At 44.6% G+C, this 17072-nt stretch overlaps 1 protein-coding gene across 1 annotated transcript in view; it reads left to right on the top strand.

The window, feature by feature from the left end:
* The window catches only part of TMEM94 (transmembrane protein 94), an 86814-nt gene that overhangs the window by 8191 nt on the left and 61551 nt on the right, over positions 1-17072 (top strand). The window contains exon 2 of the mRNA XM_026654410.2: positions 7703-7833. Within this exon, the coding sequence (XP_026510195.1) occupies positions 7810-7833 (24 nt within the window). The 5' untranslated portion in view covers positions 7703-7809. The remainder of the gene's footprint in view (positions 1-7702; positions 7834-17072) is intronic.

The following is a 17072-nucleotide window of genomic DNA, read 5'->3' on the forward strand; positions in this document are numbered from 1 at the left end:
TACAGAGTCCAGCCCTTTTCAGGGCCACAGAATCCATTACCAGAGTCCAACAGAAGTGTATAAAAAAACCAAACATCAGCCCGGCTGGACACAGCTGGCAGCCACCTAATTGCAGGCGTGCCTCTGCTGCTCTAGACTTTTCTCCTGTGTAACCACAGGTTTCTGTGCCTCAGTCAATCCCACAATCTAGGGGCTGGTGTGCTCCTTCCCTTACTCGAGGTTTCAAGCAGACTACAGCTCACCGGGCCCTTGTCTCAACTAAGGCTTCCAGCTCACCCACTGAAGAAGCCTATCTACTTTTCTCCCCTTCTTCCTCCCTTTCTAAATCCTGCGCCCATGCCTAATAGTCTGTACAAGTGCATCTGGGAAGGAGATAACTGGATCTCTCACCGCAAGTTAACCTCTTCCAGACCTGTCACCGGGGAGATAGAGGGAGACACAGAGCCCCTGGCATGTGCCAGAGAGGGAATGGTAGGGGGACCCAGGCCCAGATCCTCAAAAGTATTTAGGTGCTTAACTTCCTCTGAAATCAATGGAAGTTATAAACCTAAATACTTTTGAGGGTCTGGGCCACAGAACTAGTGGCAGGTGCTGGAAGGGCTGGGGCAGGAGTTGCAGGGAGTACCTGAAATAGAAGGGGATGGGAGAATGGCACACAGGGGGCCCGTGGGATAAATGCAGAAATGCAAGGAACTCCTGGTATGTGCAGTGAGCTTGGCCTACAGAATCTACGAAGTGTGGGAACCCCTAATTCTGTGAAGCCATATTTACTATTTGTATCATGATCCCTCCCTCCCCAGTACTATGCAAATTGTTTTTAGTGGATACCACATAAATGTTGCAAACAAATTGGGGATTGTTTGATAATAGAATATGTATTTGAAAAACAAGGGCTTTATATGCAGGCAGATTATATTTTAGATGACTCAAGTACTGATCTAGCCAGAGAAGGCAGACTTTGTCTGTGGTTTCAGTTGTCTTCATTATATAAATATCATAGCTTATCTACTGTTAGCTAGTGAACACACTCTTTAAAGTGTGGTTCTGCTGTGAAAAGATCTGCTTGCTGTGTGTATCCGGAGTGGTCCAAAAAGGATGCGGGTTCATTGCTCCACTTTTGAAGTGTTTAGGACCTAACCATTTTTGTCACCTTAAGTTGGGGGAGAAAAAAATTAAATTGATGATGAGGTTCACTTCAGTTCCATTCAGACTTTGGGGAAAGCCTATGTGTCTAGATCTCCCTTTATGGGATGATTAGATAGCTATGGAGATATCATTCAGAATTGTTGTTCGTTTGTTTTTGGTAGCCATTTAGATTTATGTAGGTAAAGAGTATCCACTCTTTCCAACCAATCTGTGTGTGTCTAACTTCACTGTTGAGAGTCCCCCTCCCTGCACCCTGGCACTATAGATGCTTGCACTGATCTTAGAGTGACACTCCTACACATGCTGGACAATGTGTTTTGAACTTTGACGAGTGGCATGTTTTGCCTTCAAGATCACATTTCAGTTTGCTGCCTGAAACAGAATGTCACTGCAGTGCTGAGCAAGGCTGTCACCTGCACAGCCGTCTCCCTTCATGACCTCCTTCTGTTCAAATGGTACTGGAAGGGGGAGCAGAGCAGAGCCGAGCCACCGCTGCTAATGATCTGGGCTACACTGGATCAGCACAGAGAACATTCAGGATGTTTTCTTCACTTTCTGCTTTTGTGGCTTTGGCCTCCAGGTATCTGAGTGTGACCTTGCTAGTCAAGGCCATGAGTCTCCTATTTGGGCTAATAGGAAGAAGAATCCTGGAGCTTTCTCAAACTCTTCTCTGAATTGCCATTTCCCTTCATTTTAAAAGTCCATCCTCTCTCCCTTTGCCTTGTGCTGAAGTGATCCCTGAGTTAAGGGCAAGATATTAAGGCGCTATTTTGCTGTATTGGGGCATACTAAGGTATATGTGCCTCCTTCTCATTCCCAGCCCCTCTTTGTCTGCTACGCTCCAGTAACATTCTGTGATCTTTTCATTGCACTTGCTAATTGGCCTGACATAGTTGATTGAGCAATTGTAGAAGATAGCATCATTCCCATACTGTCTCTTTGCCTGTGAGGGTCACAAAACAGAAAACAGGCTGAGTCCAGACTGCTAACTAATTCTGGTGATGTGCCAGCCAGAAGGTAGAGACCGCAAAAGTAACTACAGATGGTTTTTGTCCTATGTACTCCGAACAGTTCATCCCTAGCAAATGAACTGAGTATGTGTAACCTCAAATGCAGATATCCGCATGAGCGGAAATGCTTATATCTGACACTTGGGCGTGTGGGAGTTCTCCACAAAGGGCCATATTTTTTGGAGTTTAAGGTACCCACCCTACACAACCCAAATCATGTATCATTTGAAAGCTTATTTTATGTACATTTAGATGAGGTATCATGTGGAACTGTCAAGTGGTGCTGTAAGCCTGTAGGTGAGGTGAAACAATGGTTCCCAAAATGAAGTGTCATTTTTTGCACAGTTCCAGAAACACACTGCCACACGACTGTGACTACAGTTTTCACTGTTTAAGTTAATTTCAACACCTTATTGTGGTGGTTATTGGTCAGAGCTACCAAATTACAATGTACTAAAAGATTTTTATTGGTTTTGCATGGGCAAGTTTTTTTTAGAAATGACTAAGCAAAAATGCTGTATATCAACATTTTGCAATATATTAACATGAAATGTTTTCACATTGCATATTCTTAAATGGCAAAGTATCTCACAAGTGATTATAATAGTTTTCTATATTTTCAGCTGAAATTTGCTGACCAGAGTAGTCTCTCACTGAACGTTGTGCACTAATAGCAGTAGTTTGCATGCCCATAGTTTCTACTGCAGTGGGTAGATATAAATGTACATGAATTCCTAATGTAATGCTTCTCCATTTGTAAGCTTCTGTACATACAGTGTAGCTTTAGTCTTCCTGGGAGAAGGTTTTAATTTGTAATTGCCTATATATGCAGTACTAGCTTTTGAAATATTCTAGGAACTAGATTTTTAATTTAGTGACACTTATGTAAAGGTCATTAGTGTTAGAGATGACAATGCACAGCTTTGTATTACGAATATACAAAAACTGAGGAAAAGAAGTTGTCTAACAAGAAGTAGTGACAGTAAAGTCCACAGACAAGTCCTTGCCTCTGCACTGAAGAGGGTTGAAGAGCATGTTACAGCTTTTACCAACCATATCATCAACAATATGACACACCCATTTGATCCTGAATCACCATCCAGAGGTGCTTAACAATGTTCTCTGGACTGCATGTAACATCAGATGTACAAGAGTCTATTGAAAATAGCAGATGTTGGTGAAGAACAATTGGAGAGATGTGAGAGATTCTCTTAATTCTGATGGGACACGTAGCTTCTTCAGCCCAGTCAAGAAATCTGACATGATCATTTGCTGACATGGCCAAGAAGACCAAATTTGTCTGCCAGGGGAGGGACAATCACAGCAGCTATCAGTCCAGAAATTGTTTTCTGTAGAGCCCTGTCCTTAGCAAGATGCAGAGATGATGTTTCAATGGCAACTGTTCTTAGTCACTCTGTAGGACCTGTGCTTATGTCCCTCTTTCATGGTGACGGAACAATGAGAAGAATAGACAGAGCTGTATTAGGGCATCAGCAGGAAGCTCAAGATGAAAGAATCCACGAGCTAAGAGCATGCAAGAAGGAAATCACAGCGTACATCAGAAATGCCATGGCTGTCGTACAAATGATGGCTGGAGACAAATTCCACACATTTGATGAATTGGCTGCTGAGTCCTTGAGGCAGATCCTAAAATGGTTTGACAAAGTTAATTTGTAATCAAAGTCTTTGACAGATATGACAGCAGTAACTCTGAAAATTGCAGAAAGACAGTGCTGGATAGGATCTAAGATTGGATGCAAGAAATACCAGTTGATTGATTGGGTGCCCTGTGCCTCCATGGAAAAAGTTTCTAAACGTGGCATTCAGCCAGCAGTCACTTGTAAAATTTCTCTGTGAATATATGGTTCAAAATGTACCTGAGAGTGAAGTAGCGAAGTCCATCACCAGTAGGTGTTGAAGAAGCCCAAGACTTGTACAATACTGAAGAAAAAGTGGACACAAGGATGCTTCTGCATATTTTATGTGCCAATATGGGTTTTGGGTCTCTTGGTGTCAAAGGAACCATAGTAATTAGGTCACTTGAAGTTTTGGTGCTTGCTTTTCACTGCTTTCCAAAAATGATAATGTGTTGATTGAAATAGGCACCACTACCAGTACAACAGACAAGTGTCATTTCATACCTGTGCACACAATTTGTTACACACCTCAGACCTGACTTCTGCAACATACTTCTTGCTGTACACTAATTAACAGGGTGTAACTCTGTGTCATCCCTATTTGATATTGGGGAGGGGGGAGGAAGTCTGTGTTTAATGTCATCAAAACAAAGGGAGCTTACCGCTTCAGAAATCTTGCCTGATGGGGGGAGAGTGACACAAACTGCATTTTTTTGCAAGAAGGGAGTCTGTAGTACTGCTGTATGACCAGAGTGAGAGAGAAAAAGAGACTCACAGAGACCTGAATTGCTTGTGTCTCAATCTATCCAACAAAAAGGACAAGTCGCTGGCCAAACGCCGACCATAGGAGGACAGTTTTGAAGAATATGTCAAAAGAACACCCCGGCAAACAACTATTTGGATGTCTTCGCACATAGACAAACCAGATATTGGATCGTCATTGCAACATGGATGGAAAAATGTGGATGAACTACCATAGGTGCTGGAACTAAGAGTGCTGGGGGTGGGGTGGCGGGGGCTGCCGCATCCCCTGGCTTGACGTGGATTCCATTATATACAGGGTTTACAGTTTGGTTCAATGGCTCTCAGCAACCCCACTATAAAAATTGTTCCAGCACGACTGTGAACTACTTCCTGTATTCTCCAAGGGCCTCAGGGCATCTGAGCTTCTAGAAGATCTTATTTGTGCCTGTACCTGTAGGGGTCACTGCACAATCAACTGTGTTTTGTAGTCAACGGACTTCCCTGCATAGAACTGTGTATGTGCTAAGGCAATGAAGATTATGATAACCCACACACTCTCAGCATGATGAACAAGATGATGATGATGTTGACTAGAAATGTTACCAGCTCTATTACATTTCAGTGATATCTGTACAAATTTATTATTAGATTTGTTCTCCTTTAGATTGTTGTTGTGATGCTTTGAGGTCACAAAGAAATCCAATTTTATGTTTTGAAATAATATAGTAATTAAACAGAAACAAATGGAAATATTTCAAAGTGGTGATTTTAATGTGGTGTCATTGTTTTATCTCCGTTTCTGTGGTAATTGCACCACTTGACAGCTTCACATCATACCTTGTCTTAAAGTAGACATAACATTTTCAAATGATGTATGGGGTGCATATTACTCCTGGGGGAATTCTGCACCAAAACATTAAAAATTCTGTGCACAATATTTTAAAATTCTGCAAAATTCTGCATATTTGTTATCAAAATAACGCAATAATGCTGGTTTCAATTATTTTGGTAATTTATTTAAACTACAATACAATGAATGGAGAATGGGCATGGGGAGCATTGGAGAAGATCCCCTCTGTCTAATAGTAATGTAGCTAGTATTGACCCTTTACTTCTAGTTATTAGTCAACAAATATATGCAGCCATATGCTCAGTGTTACATCATAGGCAACTGAAGAGCAAGTGAGGGCTGGAGACTCAAACTCAAAATTTATACTGGCTATTGACCATTTCCAAAAAGGTTAGTAGCAAATAGTTCATGGAGCACATTTTGATAGGAAATGTTTTCAGTCCAAAAATTTAGACCAATTCTAATCACTAAAACACCATAAGCACTTATAAGGCCATGCTGTCCTTTACAATAAGGCTCCTTTACACCACTCTGGTAACGTAAAGGAGACTTAAATTTTTTACACCTGTTTTATACTCCTGGGGGAATTTGCTAAGAACAATGGGAACAATTCACTAAGCAGGCAGGCTGTTACATTCTGCTCTGCCTGAGGCGACAGAGCCTGCCCCACGCCTACCTCTTCAGAAACACCCCAAAGCCCTGCCCCTCCATGCCGAGTGTGCCGCAATAGCGAGCGAGAGGGACAGTATGTCTCTGTCTCTCACACGCATGACTGCTCACTCCCTCTTCCCCCCCCGGCTGCGATTTACGTCTCTACTGGCTGCCCAAACCGACCTGCCTGCACTGCCGGGGAGGGGACGCATGACTGCTCTTGCGGCTTCCTTTTGCTTCCCTGTCAGAAGTCATTTTTCTGCAGGGAAGCAAAGAAATCTGCGGGGGCCATGAATTCTGCACATGCGCAGTGATGCAGAATTCCCCCAGGAGTATTGTATATGTAGAGAGGGTACATTAAGTTGACAAATTGTTGGTGTCTGCCTCTCACCTAATAACACATACACGTACATGGTCATAGTCACAGGGGGAACATTGCTTTCTAAGGGAGCTGAGGGTTCCTTTTGTGCTCAAATGAATCTAGTTACACTGCTGTCATAGAGAACAGCGCCATGCACAAAGATTGCAGGGAGCCGGGAGACGATCAGCAGAATCCATCTGCTGTGAAAAATAGGCTAACCTACAGACTAGGGTAAGGTGGAAAGTCTGGTGACCACATCCAGCCTAGACCCCTTCAGAGGGTTTTGTTTCAGTTTAGTAAATACAGACCTGATATGGGTCAGTTTGCTGAACTGTGTGCCTCCTGTTTATTAGAAGCATCTGTCCAAGCTCTGACTCTACATAACTATTAAAAATACAAGAGTCGTTAACCCTTATCTCCAAATGAGACTCTGCTGCCCAAGGCCACTTCATCATATAGCCCCTTTTACTATCTCAACTCATTTAATATTTAAGATGATCCCCTCCTAAATATAATACCCTGCAATGAACTACCGAATTCCTTCAACTAGTCCCCTCCCTGCAAAGTCCAAAATAACAGATGAGTCTTGCTGTGTGCCCTGAAGGTCAACCAATTCAGGCTATGTCAGAGCAAGGGGGAAAGTGAGTTCCAGAGCTGTCTCCTGCTATAGCTCTGTTAATCCCAGTTTTGCTAAAATAAAATTTGCTGATGGTCTGGAGCCATTCTTTAGGCCTTCTCGCCCGTTTAATGATGGGTCAGATTTGAGCTTAGCCCTGTAGTATAGCCTTGTCAAAGAGGATCTGATGTGGTGTTTCAGCAAATGGAAGAGTCATTACTGCAGGCTCCATTAGAGATTAGCTGGACAGAGCCCCAGTTAGATAAAAATATCAAGACAAATGGCTGCTGGTGACAGCCTGGTCCGATCACACGTCTGCTGGCTGGCATTTCAGCCTGCTGTCTTCGGAACACCTGGTGGAATCTAGCTTCTTGCTAGGGGCAGAGTTTGGCAGTTCTCCTGGATGTGTGCCAGGATATATGTCAAGGCTGCTGCATTAAGTTTATTTTGCTCTACAGGGAATTTAATTCATCTAGTGCTGACAGCTTTTTTGAAAGTTAAACTGATAAAGCCCACTTGGGGCGGGGGACTGCAAACTAATGGGGCACAATTTAGAACCACATTCTACTCCAGGTTTCTCTCACATACACCCCTTTCCTTTCATTTGAAGTCTATCAGCTTCATTATACACTTGTCTTAAAGAGAGTGTGGAGGAAAAACTGACTCTTGCCCTTTTTGTTTCCGCAGATGGTGTTACGATAACAGAGTAACCAAGCGTCATACACACCTAGGAGAGGTTCTCCCCCGAAGGGGTAGTTACATTGTGTTGGGCATGCTTACAGAACCGTGCAGCCATGGACCTGAAGGAGCAGTGTCAGGTAGGTTCCCCAGAAAGGAGATCACATCTTAAGCATATTGATTCTAAAGTCCTAGTTGGTTTGCTTCTCTGTGACTTCGGTCTGCATGTTTCACATTAGCATGTAAGTAATCCGCAGTTGTTGCTAAAGCTGGAAGATCTTTCTCCTGCATAGTCAAAGGGACATGTTTGCTTGTCCCTTATAACTAAAGTCCACCATTGGATAACCCAGAGATACCAGGAGGATATCCAGTTCATACCAGCAGCCTCGTATTTTCTGTCCTATGTGGTTGGCGTGCAATATGAGTAGGGCTAATGATCTTCTGTGGAGTTAGTAGACCTGTTGAGTAGAGGACTATCAAGGAAATGATGTTCTCATCTCTTTGTCAGCTCATGGGTTGCATTCTGAGTTTAATGGATGTTTACTCTTGTTTTGGGAGACTACCAGTGTGAGAAACCAGGCAGTGAGATGCAGAGCCGTTTACTTCTAGGTCATCGGTTTGCACACAGCTCAGATTTGGCAGGGGCCAAAAGTTACTACCACTGACAGACTGGATGATTGTGTGAAATGAGTTGATTATCTCAGTTTGGTTCCAAGTGGACAAATGAACATAAGAATGGCCTTACTGGGTCAGACCAATGGTCCATCTAGCCCATGTCCTGTCTTCCAACAGTGGCTGGTGACAGATGCTTCAGAGGGAGTGAACAGAACAGTCCCAGCTTCCAGCAGTCAGAAGTTCAGGGACATCCAGAGCATGGGATTGTGTCCTTGACCATCCTGGCTAACAGCGATTGATGGACCCATCCTCCATGAACTTATCTAATTCTTTTTTGAACCTAGTTATACTTTTGGCCTTCACAACATCCCCTAGCAATAAGTTCCACAGGTTGACTGTCCATTGTCTGAAGAAGTGCTTCCTTTTGTTTGTTTTAAGCCTACTGCCTATTAATTTCATTGGGTGACCTTTAGTTCTTGTGTTATATGAAGGGATAAATAACATTTCCTTATTCACTTTCTCCACCCCATTCATGATTTTATAGACCTCTATCATATCTCCCCTTAGTAGTCTTTTCTAAACTGAACTGTCCCAGTCTTCTTAACCTCTCCTCATATGGAAATTGTTCCATATTCCTAATCACTTTTGTTGCCCTTCTTTGTACTTTTTCCAGTTCTAATAGATCTTTTTTGAGATGGGGAGACCAGAACTGCACTCAGTATTCAAGATGTGGGTGTACCATGGATTTATATTGTGGCATTATGATATTTTCTGTCTTACTATCTATCTATCTCCTAATGGTTCCTAACATTGTTAACTTTTTTGTCTGCTGCTGCTGCACACTGAGCAGATGTTTTCAGAAAACTATCCATGATGATTCCAAGATCTTTCTTAAGTAGTAACAGCTAATTTAGACCTCATCATTTTGTATGTGTAGTTGGGATTATGTTTTCCAATATGCATTACTTTGCATTTATCAACATTTAATTTCTTTTGCCATTTTGTTGCCCAGTCACCCAATTTTAGGATCCTTTTGTAACTCTTTGCAGTCTGGGTTGGACTCATATCTCAGTTGGCACCCTTGGTTGGGACTCGTTAGAAGAGTGTAGGGTTGAATGGGCCATAGAGATTGAACTCCCTTCTCATCTGTGTGTAACCAGCCTCTTGTTACCCAGTTTGTTTCCAATCCTAAAGAAAGAAGGGAGAGAGAGGCCTCCGTGGTGGGTAGGTGCAGCCGGGAGCTTTAAAGGGATATTTGCAGTGGTTCATGGAAGATTATTGGCCTTATATGCACTGCTCCCTCCTTGAGGTGAAATCCGAGATGATGATGATAAGAAGAAATAGAGAGAGCAGCAGACACTACTCGATTGGCCACTTATTCTATGCATGAATTTCTGTAGCCACCTGAGTATCAAATGTGTTTGTCACTCGAGAGAGTGAATAGGTACATGCCCTATTTTGGGGCCTGGTCTGGGTGAGAGATTGTGTTTGAGACCAAAGCTGGAGAAGGTCATGTGTACAACTGCTCTAGACCAGCACTGGTGAGAAAAAATGCTTATACTTCACCCTCTTTGCTCCCTTCCCTCACTTGCCTCCCTCCCCAACCATTGTAGCCTTTTCATTGCCAGATCACATTAACTACTGTACCTCCATTTTACTCTCCATGCAGCCATTTCCCTTGCTGAGCATATTCTGCAGTCTTTCAGCACGCTGGCTGCCTTTTGTTTATTAGTGCAGATTACCTTGTTAGATAATAGCTTGAGAGACAGACTTTCTCTACAACAGAGGTTCTCAAACTGTGGTGGTCCGCGAGCTCCATTCAGGTGGTCCATGGATAGTTCCCTCTAAGGGGCACGCCTGGGCGGCCGTACACGAGAGAATGAAGGACCACCCACCTAATTAGTGGAGCCGTGCAGGCGTGGCTCCACTACTTAGGTGCCTGGACCCTGGAGAAGATGCACGTGTAAGGTTAGGTGGTGGCCTTGGGGGGAATAGGGGGTAGGTGGGAGGGGGCAGTGGAGTGAAAAGAGGGGGTGGGGTGAATTTGGGACATGCAGGGCTGCGGTGGCCAGGGAAAGAGGCTATTTTCCCCAGCTCCAGGGCTGCGGCTGCTGGGGAGAGACAGCCCTCCTTCCCACCTCAGCTCTGTGGCAGGGGAGAGACCCCCCTCCTTCCCAGGCCCAGCTCGGGGGCTGCCATGGCGGGGGAGAGAGAGCACATCCATCGCATTAGAAAGGTAGGACCACTGATATTAAAATATGAGTTGTGTGCTTTTATTTGTAGAACAAAAAAACATTTATTATTATTAAGGTTTTTGTATAGAGCGCTTTTATCCAAAGCACTTTACAATAGTTAGCTAACGGTACAAACAACATTTGGAAAGATCATTAAGTGGTCCACCGAGACCCTCAGCAATTTTCAAGTGATCCGCGAACAAAAAAGTTTGAGAACCACTGCTCTACAACATTAACATAGAAACACAAGTGGTACAGGAAGTGCAAAGCATCCCTCACTATTTGGCTTGAGATTGGTGTACTTTTTCTTAGCTGGAGTTGTGCTGTTACTTTGTATGAGACCACAAGAAGCTAGGCTTGCCCATGCCTGCATCTGTGACCTCCCTAATATATTTTGCGTGAGGACCTTGTTGAACTGCGGTGCTTTCAGTTTAAATTGCTAAGACTGTGGAGGTAATGTTACAATTAAAGTAATCATCTATTTGTTCTGTTGTTAATGGCGCTCTGGACTGCTCTGGTATTAATCAGTTTAAGACAAGAAGCAATGATGTGCAGTTATGCCACAGCCTTTCAGGCTACTCTCAGGCTCCAAGACTAGCACTGCTACGGAACAACTGAGCTCTAGAAGTCCACTTTGAGTGCTGCTATCTGTGCAAATGAACATGCTGAGCTTCAGAATGTCCATATCTAGTTTTGACACAAGTGACATTCTTGATAGTACCACTGCTATTTGATTATTGGAACTCAGGAGTTTTACTTGAGCCTCTTGTCATTCAAATCTTATAATAGGTCACAACAGTTCTTCAAGTGATTGCTCATGTCAATTCCAATTAGGTGTACGCGCTGTGTGCACGGCAGCCGGAAGGTTTTTCCCCTAGCAGTACCCGTCGGGTTGGTCCGGGCGCCCCCTGGGGTCGCACCTTCATGGCGCTGAATATAGGGCCCTGCTGACCCGCCACCACTTCAGTTCCTTCTTACCACCTGTGACAGTTAGCTGGAACGCTCGTAGCTCTTGATTTGCCACCTGAAGCAGCAAGGGCTTTCCATGTTGTTAATAAAGTTTCACTTGGCCACCATTTCTGCCTTCCATCCAGGCATGGAGGGCTGGTTGGTCTTTGCCAACCACATGGTCAGTCATTTCCTTAAAGACCTTGACAGGTTGTACCCTCATGTTCGACAGCTGGTCCCAGCCTGGGACCATAATCTGGTCCTTTCCAGACTAATGGGGCCACCTTTTGAACCATTGGTGACATGTTCTCTGCTGTATCTCTCATATAAGGTGGCATTTCTGGTACCAATAACGTCAGCCAGGAGGGTGTCTGAGCTCAAGGCCCTAACATCCGAGCCTTCTTACACATTATTCTATAAGGACAAAGTTCAGCTCAGGCCACATCCAGCTTTTCTCACTAAGGTTGTCTCCCAGTCTCATGTTAACCAGGATATCTTTCTCCCGGTTTTCTACCTTAAGCTGCACTCAAGCAGCGGGGAGCAAAAACTTCGTTTGTTGGACGTTCGGGCATTAGCGTTCTATATCGAGCGAACAAAACTGTTCTGGAAGTCTGTTCAGCTGTTTATCGCGGTAGCAGACAGAAAGAAAGGGCTCCCAAAGGATTTCATCATGGATCACGTCCTGTATCAGGGCTTGCTACGATCTGGCGAAAGTGCCGGCCCACTCCACAAGGCACCCATGTTCTGACGCAAGAGATCTGCAGAGCTGCGACTTGGTCGTCTATACATACTTTTATCTCATATTATGCTATTACACAGCAGGCTAGAGACGATGCAGACTTTGGTAGGGCGGTGCTTCAGTCTGCGAACCTTTGAGCTCCAACCCCGCCTCCAAAACTTAGGCTTGGTAATCACCTAATTGGAATTGACATGAGCAATCACTCGAAGAAGAAAAAACGGTTACCTGCCTTTCGTAACTGTTCTTCAAGATGTGTTGCTCATGTCCATTCCAATATCACCTGCCTACCCCTCTGTTGGAGCAATCTGGAAAAGGGAGCTGAAGGGGCAGCGAGTTGGCAGAGCCCTATATTGAGTGCCATGAAGGCGCGACTGTGACTCTCTGTACCTCAGGGGAACACCCTACACTCCCATGTTCATCTTTATAAAATGATTATGTGGGATCCAATGCAAAGTTTGTCATGTTGGGTGTCTTTGGAAGGCTCATGATGCACTGAGCATGGTTGTTATAGTGTTGTTCTATTAATTGTTACAGTAATGTTATAGTAAGGTTATAGGTAATAATTTCATCTATGTAGTTATGAGGCTGAAAATGTATCTTCATGGCTTAAAATAAGTCCAGGCAAAAACTCTCCAAGAGCAGAGAGGCAGTTCACACCTCATCAGGGCAGTTATGGGACAAACCCAACCCAGCCCAGCCTCACAGGAACAAAGGGTGCTGGCCTAGGCAGCAACAAAAGAATCTGTTAGACTCTTGAGGGAGTCACCCCCTTTCCTTTGGTCAGTTTGGAACTGCGATAAGGTAATGCTCACCTGACTCTGAAGGGTGGGGGGCAAAGCCAAGAGGGAAGAAAGGACATGATCAAAGGGAGAGATATTTGCCATGCTATCTCTCTCTCTCTCTCTTCCACCTATATCTACGGACATCACACCAAGCGACTGAAGCACTGATCAAAGGGGAGAGTCTGGCTGAAGAGCAGCCAGCCAGCCTGTGGTGAGAAGCATCAAAGTTTGTAAGGGCATTGAAACAACGTGGAGTCTGGTGGCACCTTAAAGACTAACAGATTTATTTGGGCATAAGCTTTTGTGGGTAAAAAACCCACTTCTTCAGATGCATGGAGTGAAAATTACAGATACAGGCATAAATATATATTGGCACAAGAAGAGAAGGGAGTTGCCTTACAAGTGGAGCAGCTCATATGCCGGAGGCTGTGTGTGAGCAGCCCAGGAGTGGGCGTTCTCACAGCAGAGCAGAGTAAGGCTGGCTCCCAGAGTCAAGGATTGGAGTGACCTAGCAGATCACCGATCCAGATAACACCAGAGGGGAACGTCACAGTGACCCAAGGGGGTGCCCGATCCGACCTAATGGGTACTGCTGGGGCAAACCTTGCGGCTGCCGGGCATGCGGCGTGCACACATCTAATTGGAATGGACATCTCGAAGAACAACATGGTTCCAAATGAGGTGTGTGGTTGACCAGTCAGTTTGTGTAACTGGTGCTCGTAACCTTGAGGTTCTACTGCAGTGTTTTTGAAAGTTCAGGTTGTGACCCAATACTGGGTCGCGGCATGTAAGGCACTGGGTCGCCTTGCTCCGCAACCCAGCAGCTCTGGTCAGCACTGCTGACCAGGACGTTAAAAGTCCCGTCGGCAGTGCTGCACAGCTAAGGCAGGATAATGCCTACCTGTTCCGACACCGCGCTGCGCCCCAGAAGTGGCCAGCACGGGTCCGGCTTCCCGGCCAATGGGAGCTGTGGGGCAGGGGGGAGAACTTGAACTTGAAAGTAAAAGTTACCAATCCCCTGAGCCAGATCATTTCCCTTCCCGCGTGGTATGTCCCATACCCCCTGTCTTTCTACTTTCTCTCCTCAAAGCAGCCTATTTGGCTCCTGTCTAAGCACCTGTCTCATATGTCCCTTATGTACGGACCAGCGGTTATTCTCTTTGAATCTTCAGCTATACCTCTCGTCTTCCCTTCCCTGCTCTGCAGCTTCTCTAATACCGCGTCTTCTCCTCAAATCAATCTTTATTCTACAGGCTTCTCTCTCCCTGTGTCCCAAACTGAATCTGCCTTTACACCCTATCCTCTATTCCAACACCTAGTTTATCCTCAGATTTGATTGTTGCAGCTACTGTTTCTTTGAAGATACACTCTGTTTTTCGAGGATAGATACTGTGATAGACCCAGACCAGTTGGGAACAGCAGAGTAGTAGAAGGGAGATATACTGGCCACTGGATAAGTAGTTTTCTGTTCCCTGAGTGACCAGAGCAGGGGCTGCTCCAGGCTAATGAGAACACCTGACTCCAATTAACCTGCTAAGAGTCAGGTGAGGCAGTTAAGCACCTGACTCTAAGGCCCCTCTGATGCTATAAAAGGGCTCACTCCAGTCAGACCAGGGGGAGCCAGAGGAGAGGTGCATGCGAGGAGCTGGGAACAAGAGGTGTGCAAGGAGCTGAGAGTGAGTACTGCTGGAGGACTGAGAAGTACAAGCGTTATCAGACATCAGGAGGAAGGTCCGGTGGTGAGGACAAAGAAGGTGTTGGGAGGAGGCCATGGGGAAGTAGCCCAGGGAGTTGTAGCTGTCGCGCAGCTGTTCCAGGAGGTACTCTAGACAGCTGCAGTCCACAGGGCCCTGGGCTGGAACCCGGAGTAGAGGGCAGGTCTGGGTTCCCCCCAAACCTCCCAACTCCTGATCAAACACAGGAGGAGTTGACCTGGACGATAGCTTCTACCAGAGAGGAAGGTCTCTGGACTGTTTCCCGACCCATAGGGTGAATCTTTGAGGTGAGCAAATCCGCCAATAAGCACAGGACCCACCAAGGTAGGGGAGGAACTTTGTCACAATACACAACCAGATACAACTTGTGATGCTAACTGCTAACATCTTTGACGTCAATCCAACGAGGGAGGGATGCTTGTGTATCCTGGATGGTTGTCCTGTGTAGCATACCATAGGATAGTGATCTCTAGAAAATATGGTACAACAAGAATAGTAGAATTAATTTATTTCCATTATCTTGGGTTTGCTACTGAAGACTGGTGTGTTGGAGCCAGGCTGAAGCCAAGCAGAGTTGGGAAAAAGTTAAGACCTAAGCAAGTTAAAATATTTTTTTCCCACTCTTTGACATTTTAAGGTTCTGACTCAACACTAAGCAATAGGGTTTAACTGTTTACTTACTAGGAACTGTGCAGAAAAGAGGATGGAAGAGAGAATTGTGTTGTTTAAGACACTTTATTCCTTTTGTGCAGTTTAAGATGACATCATCTAGGAAACAAAATGCCCTGGAGAGAGATACAGGCTGTCTCTTCTTACACCCCCACTCCACACTCTCTCTCTTGCAATGACATTAGATACTCTCTGCTTTCCTTCAACTTTGGCCGTAGGTATTTATAAGGTTACATACAAATACGTGGCTCAGTACAAGTGTAGAGAGACGAGCCCTTAGAACTGGTGATACTATGCGATCATCTGGGTCTCTGCCTGTAGATTTGGTTCTTAATGTGGGACCCAGGGTCTCTGCACTTATGATTTTAAATGGAGGACTTTGCTGATGCTCGTGACACTTTGTCTGCCATGCAATCCTGGGTGCCTTAAATGCTATGCTGCTGTGGCACTGCTCTGATGCCAATAGCCAGCCTACAACCATGCAGGTCACACCCTGGCTTCCACCACAGAGTTACTTTTGCAGGGTGACCCCAACACCCCCCGCCTCCACCCCATATTTCTGCACTGGAATGTTCCAGCACTCTCCTGGAACACTCAGAGAAGCTACTAAGTTTGCTGCTGCTTTGAAGAGACAGTAACCAGCAACTCATTAATTTAACCTGGGTTTGACAAACACTCTGTTTTAATCAAAGCACTGAATTGTTTTATAATAAAAGTAAAACAAGTTTATTAAACAAAAAGTCACAGGTTTAAATGATATGAAGTATAAGGAATAAATATAGAAAGAGTTACAAGCAAACAATAATAAAAATATGCTTCTAAAACTAAAACTTAATTTCAGCAAATTACAATCTTTGCCTAAGCAGGTTTCTTACTATACTCAGTTCCCAGAGACTTCAGTCCCCCACCCACTTGAGTGAAGGATCCAACGTTCTGTGGTTTCAAGAGCTCTGGACATTTTAGTCCCTCAATGGATAACTATGGGGTTCTCTCCCCTTTCTTTTTAGAGTCCAGTAAACATTTTAAAAGTAAGCCCAGACAAAGCTTCTCTCTCCCGTTGAGGAGTAGACACCGTGATATCTTCCCAAAGTTCATTGACCCTGCTTCAAGAGGCAGGAAGGCTTCTTGAGGGTGCAGTCTCCATCCCCCATCAAGATTAAGTAGTCGTCTTTCCTCACTTGCTCTCTCAATGGCTTTGTTTACCTTGTATGTAAATGTGCTTTTCTTTGTCTTTGGTCATACTTTGCCTAATTTACAACAGAGACACATTCACATTCAATTAGGCGGAACCACGTTTCTTTGTCTGGAACAAGTCTGGCTTGGACACTGCTTGCCAAATACAGTTTAAGAACACATTTGCAGCACACATCTATTAAGTCCTTTGTGGGTTTACAGTACATCCATCATGCAACAGTATTAATGATCAGTGAGTTATTAGTTTTCCAGTGATCTATTACATGCTACCTTTTGGGTATATATCATGATGACTGTGTGCCAATGGCATTGCGGTGCTCTGAGGATCACATACTGATTTAGGCATATGGAGCTCAGAAAAAAGTCAACAAACCAAGGTTCAGTCATTACTGAGGCCTGTGACTGACACAGAGGGCAACACATTTGGTCAATCATGGGTTTAAGCAGAGCTCTACTGTGCAGCCTGTGGTCACCCTTCTTGTG

The sequence above is a fragment of the Terrapene carolina genome, unplaced genomic scaffold, assembly GCF_002925995.2.
Source record: "Terrapene carolina triunguis isolate 2854851 unplaced genomic scaffold, T_m_triunguis-2.0 Scaffold192, whole genome shotgun sequence".
Lineage (NCBI taxonomy): Eukaryota > Metazoa > Chordata > Testudines > Emydidae > Terrapene > Terrapene triunguis.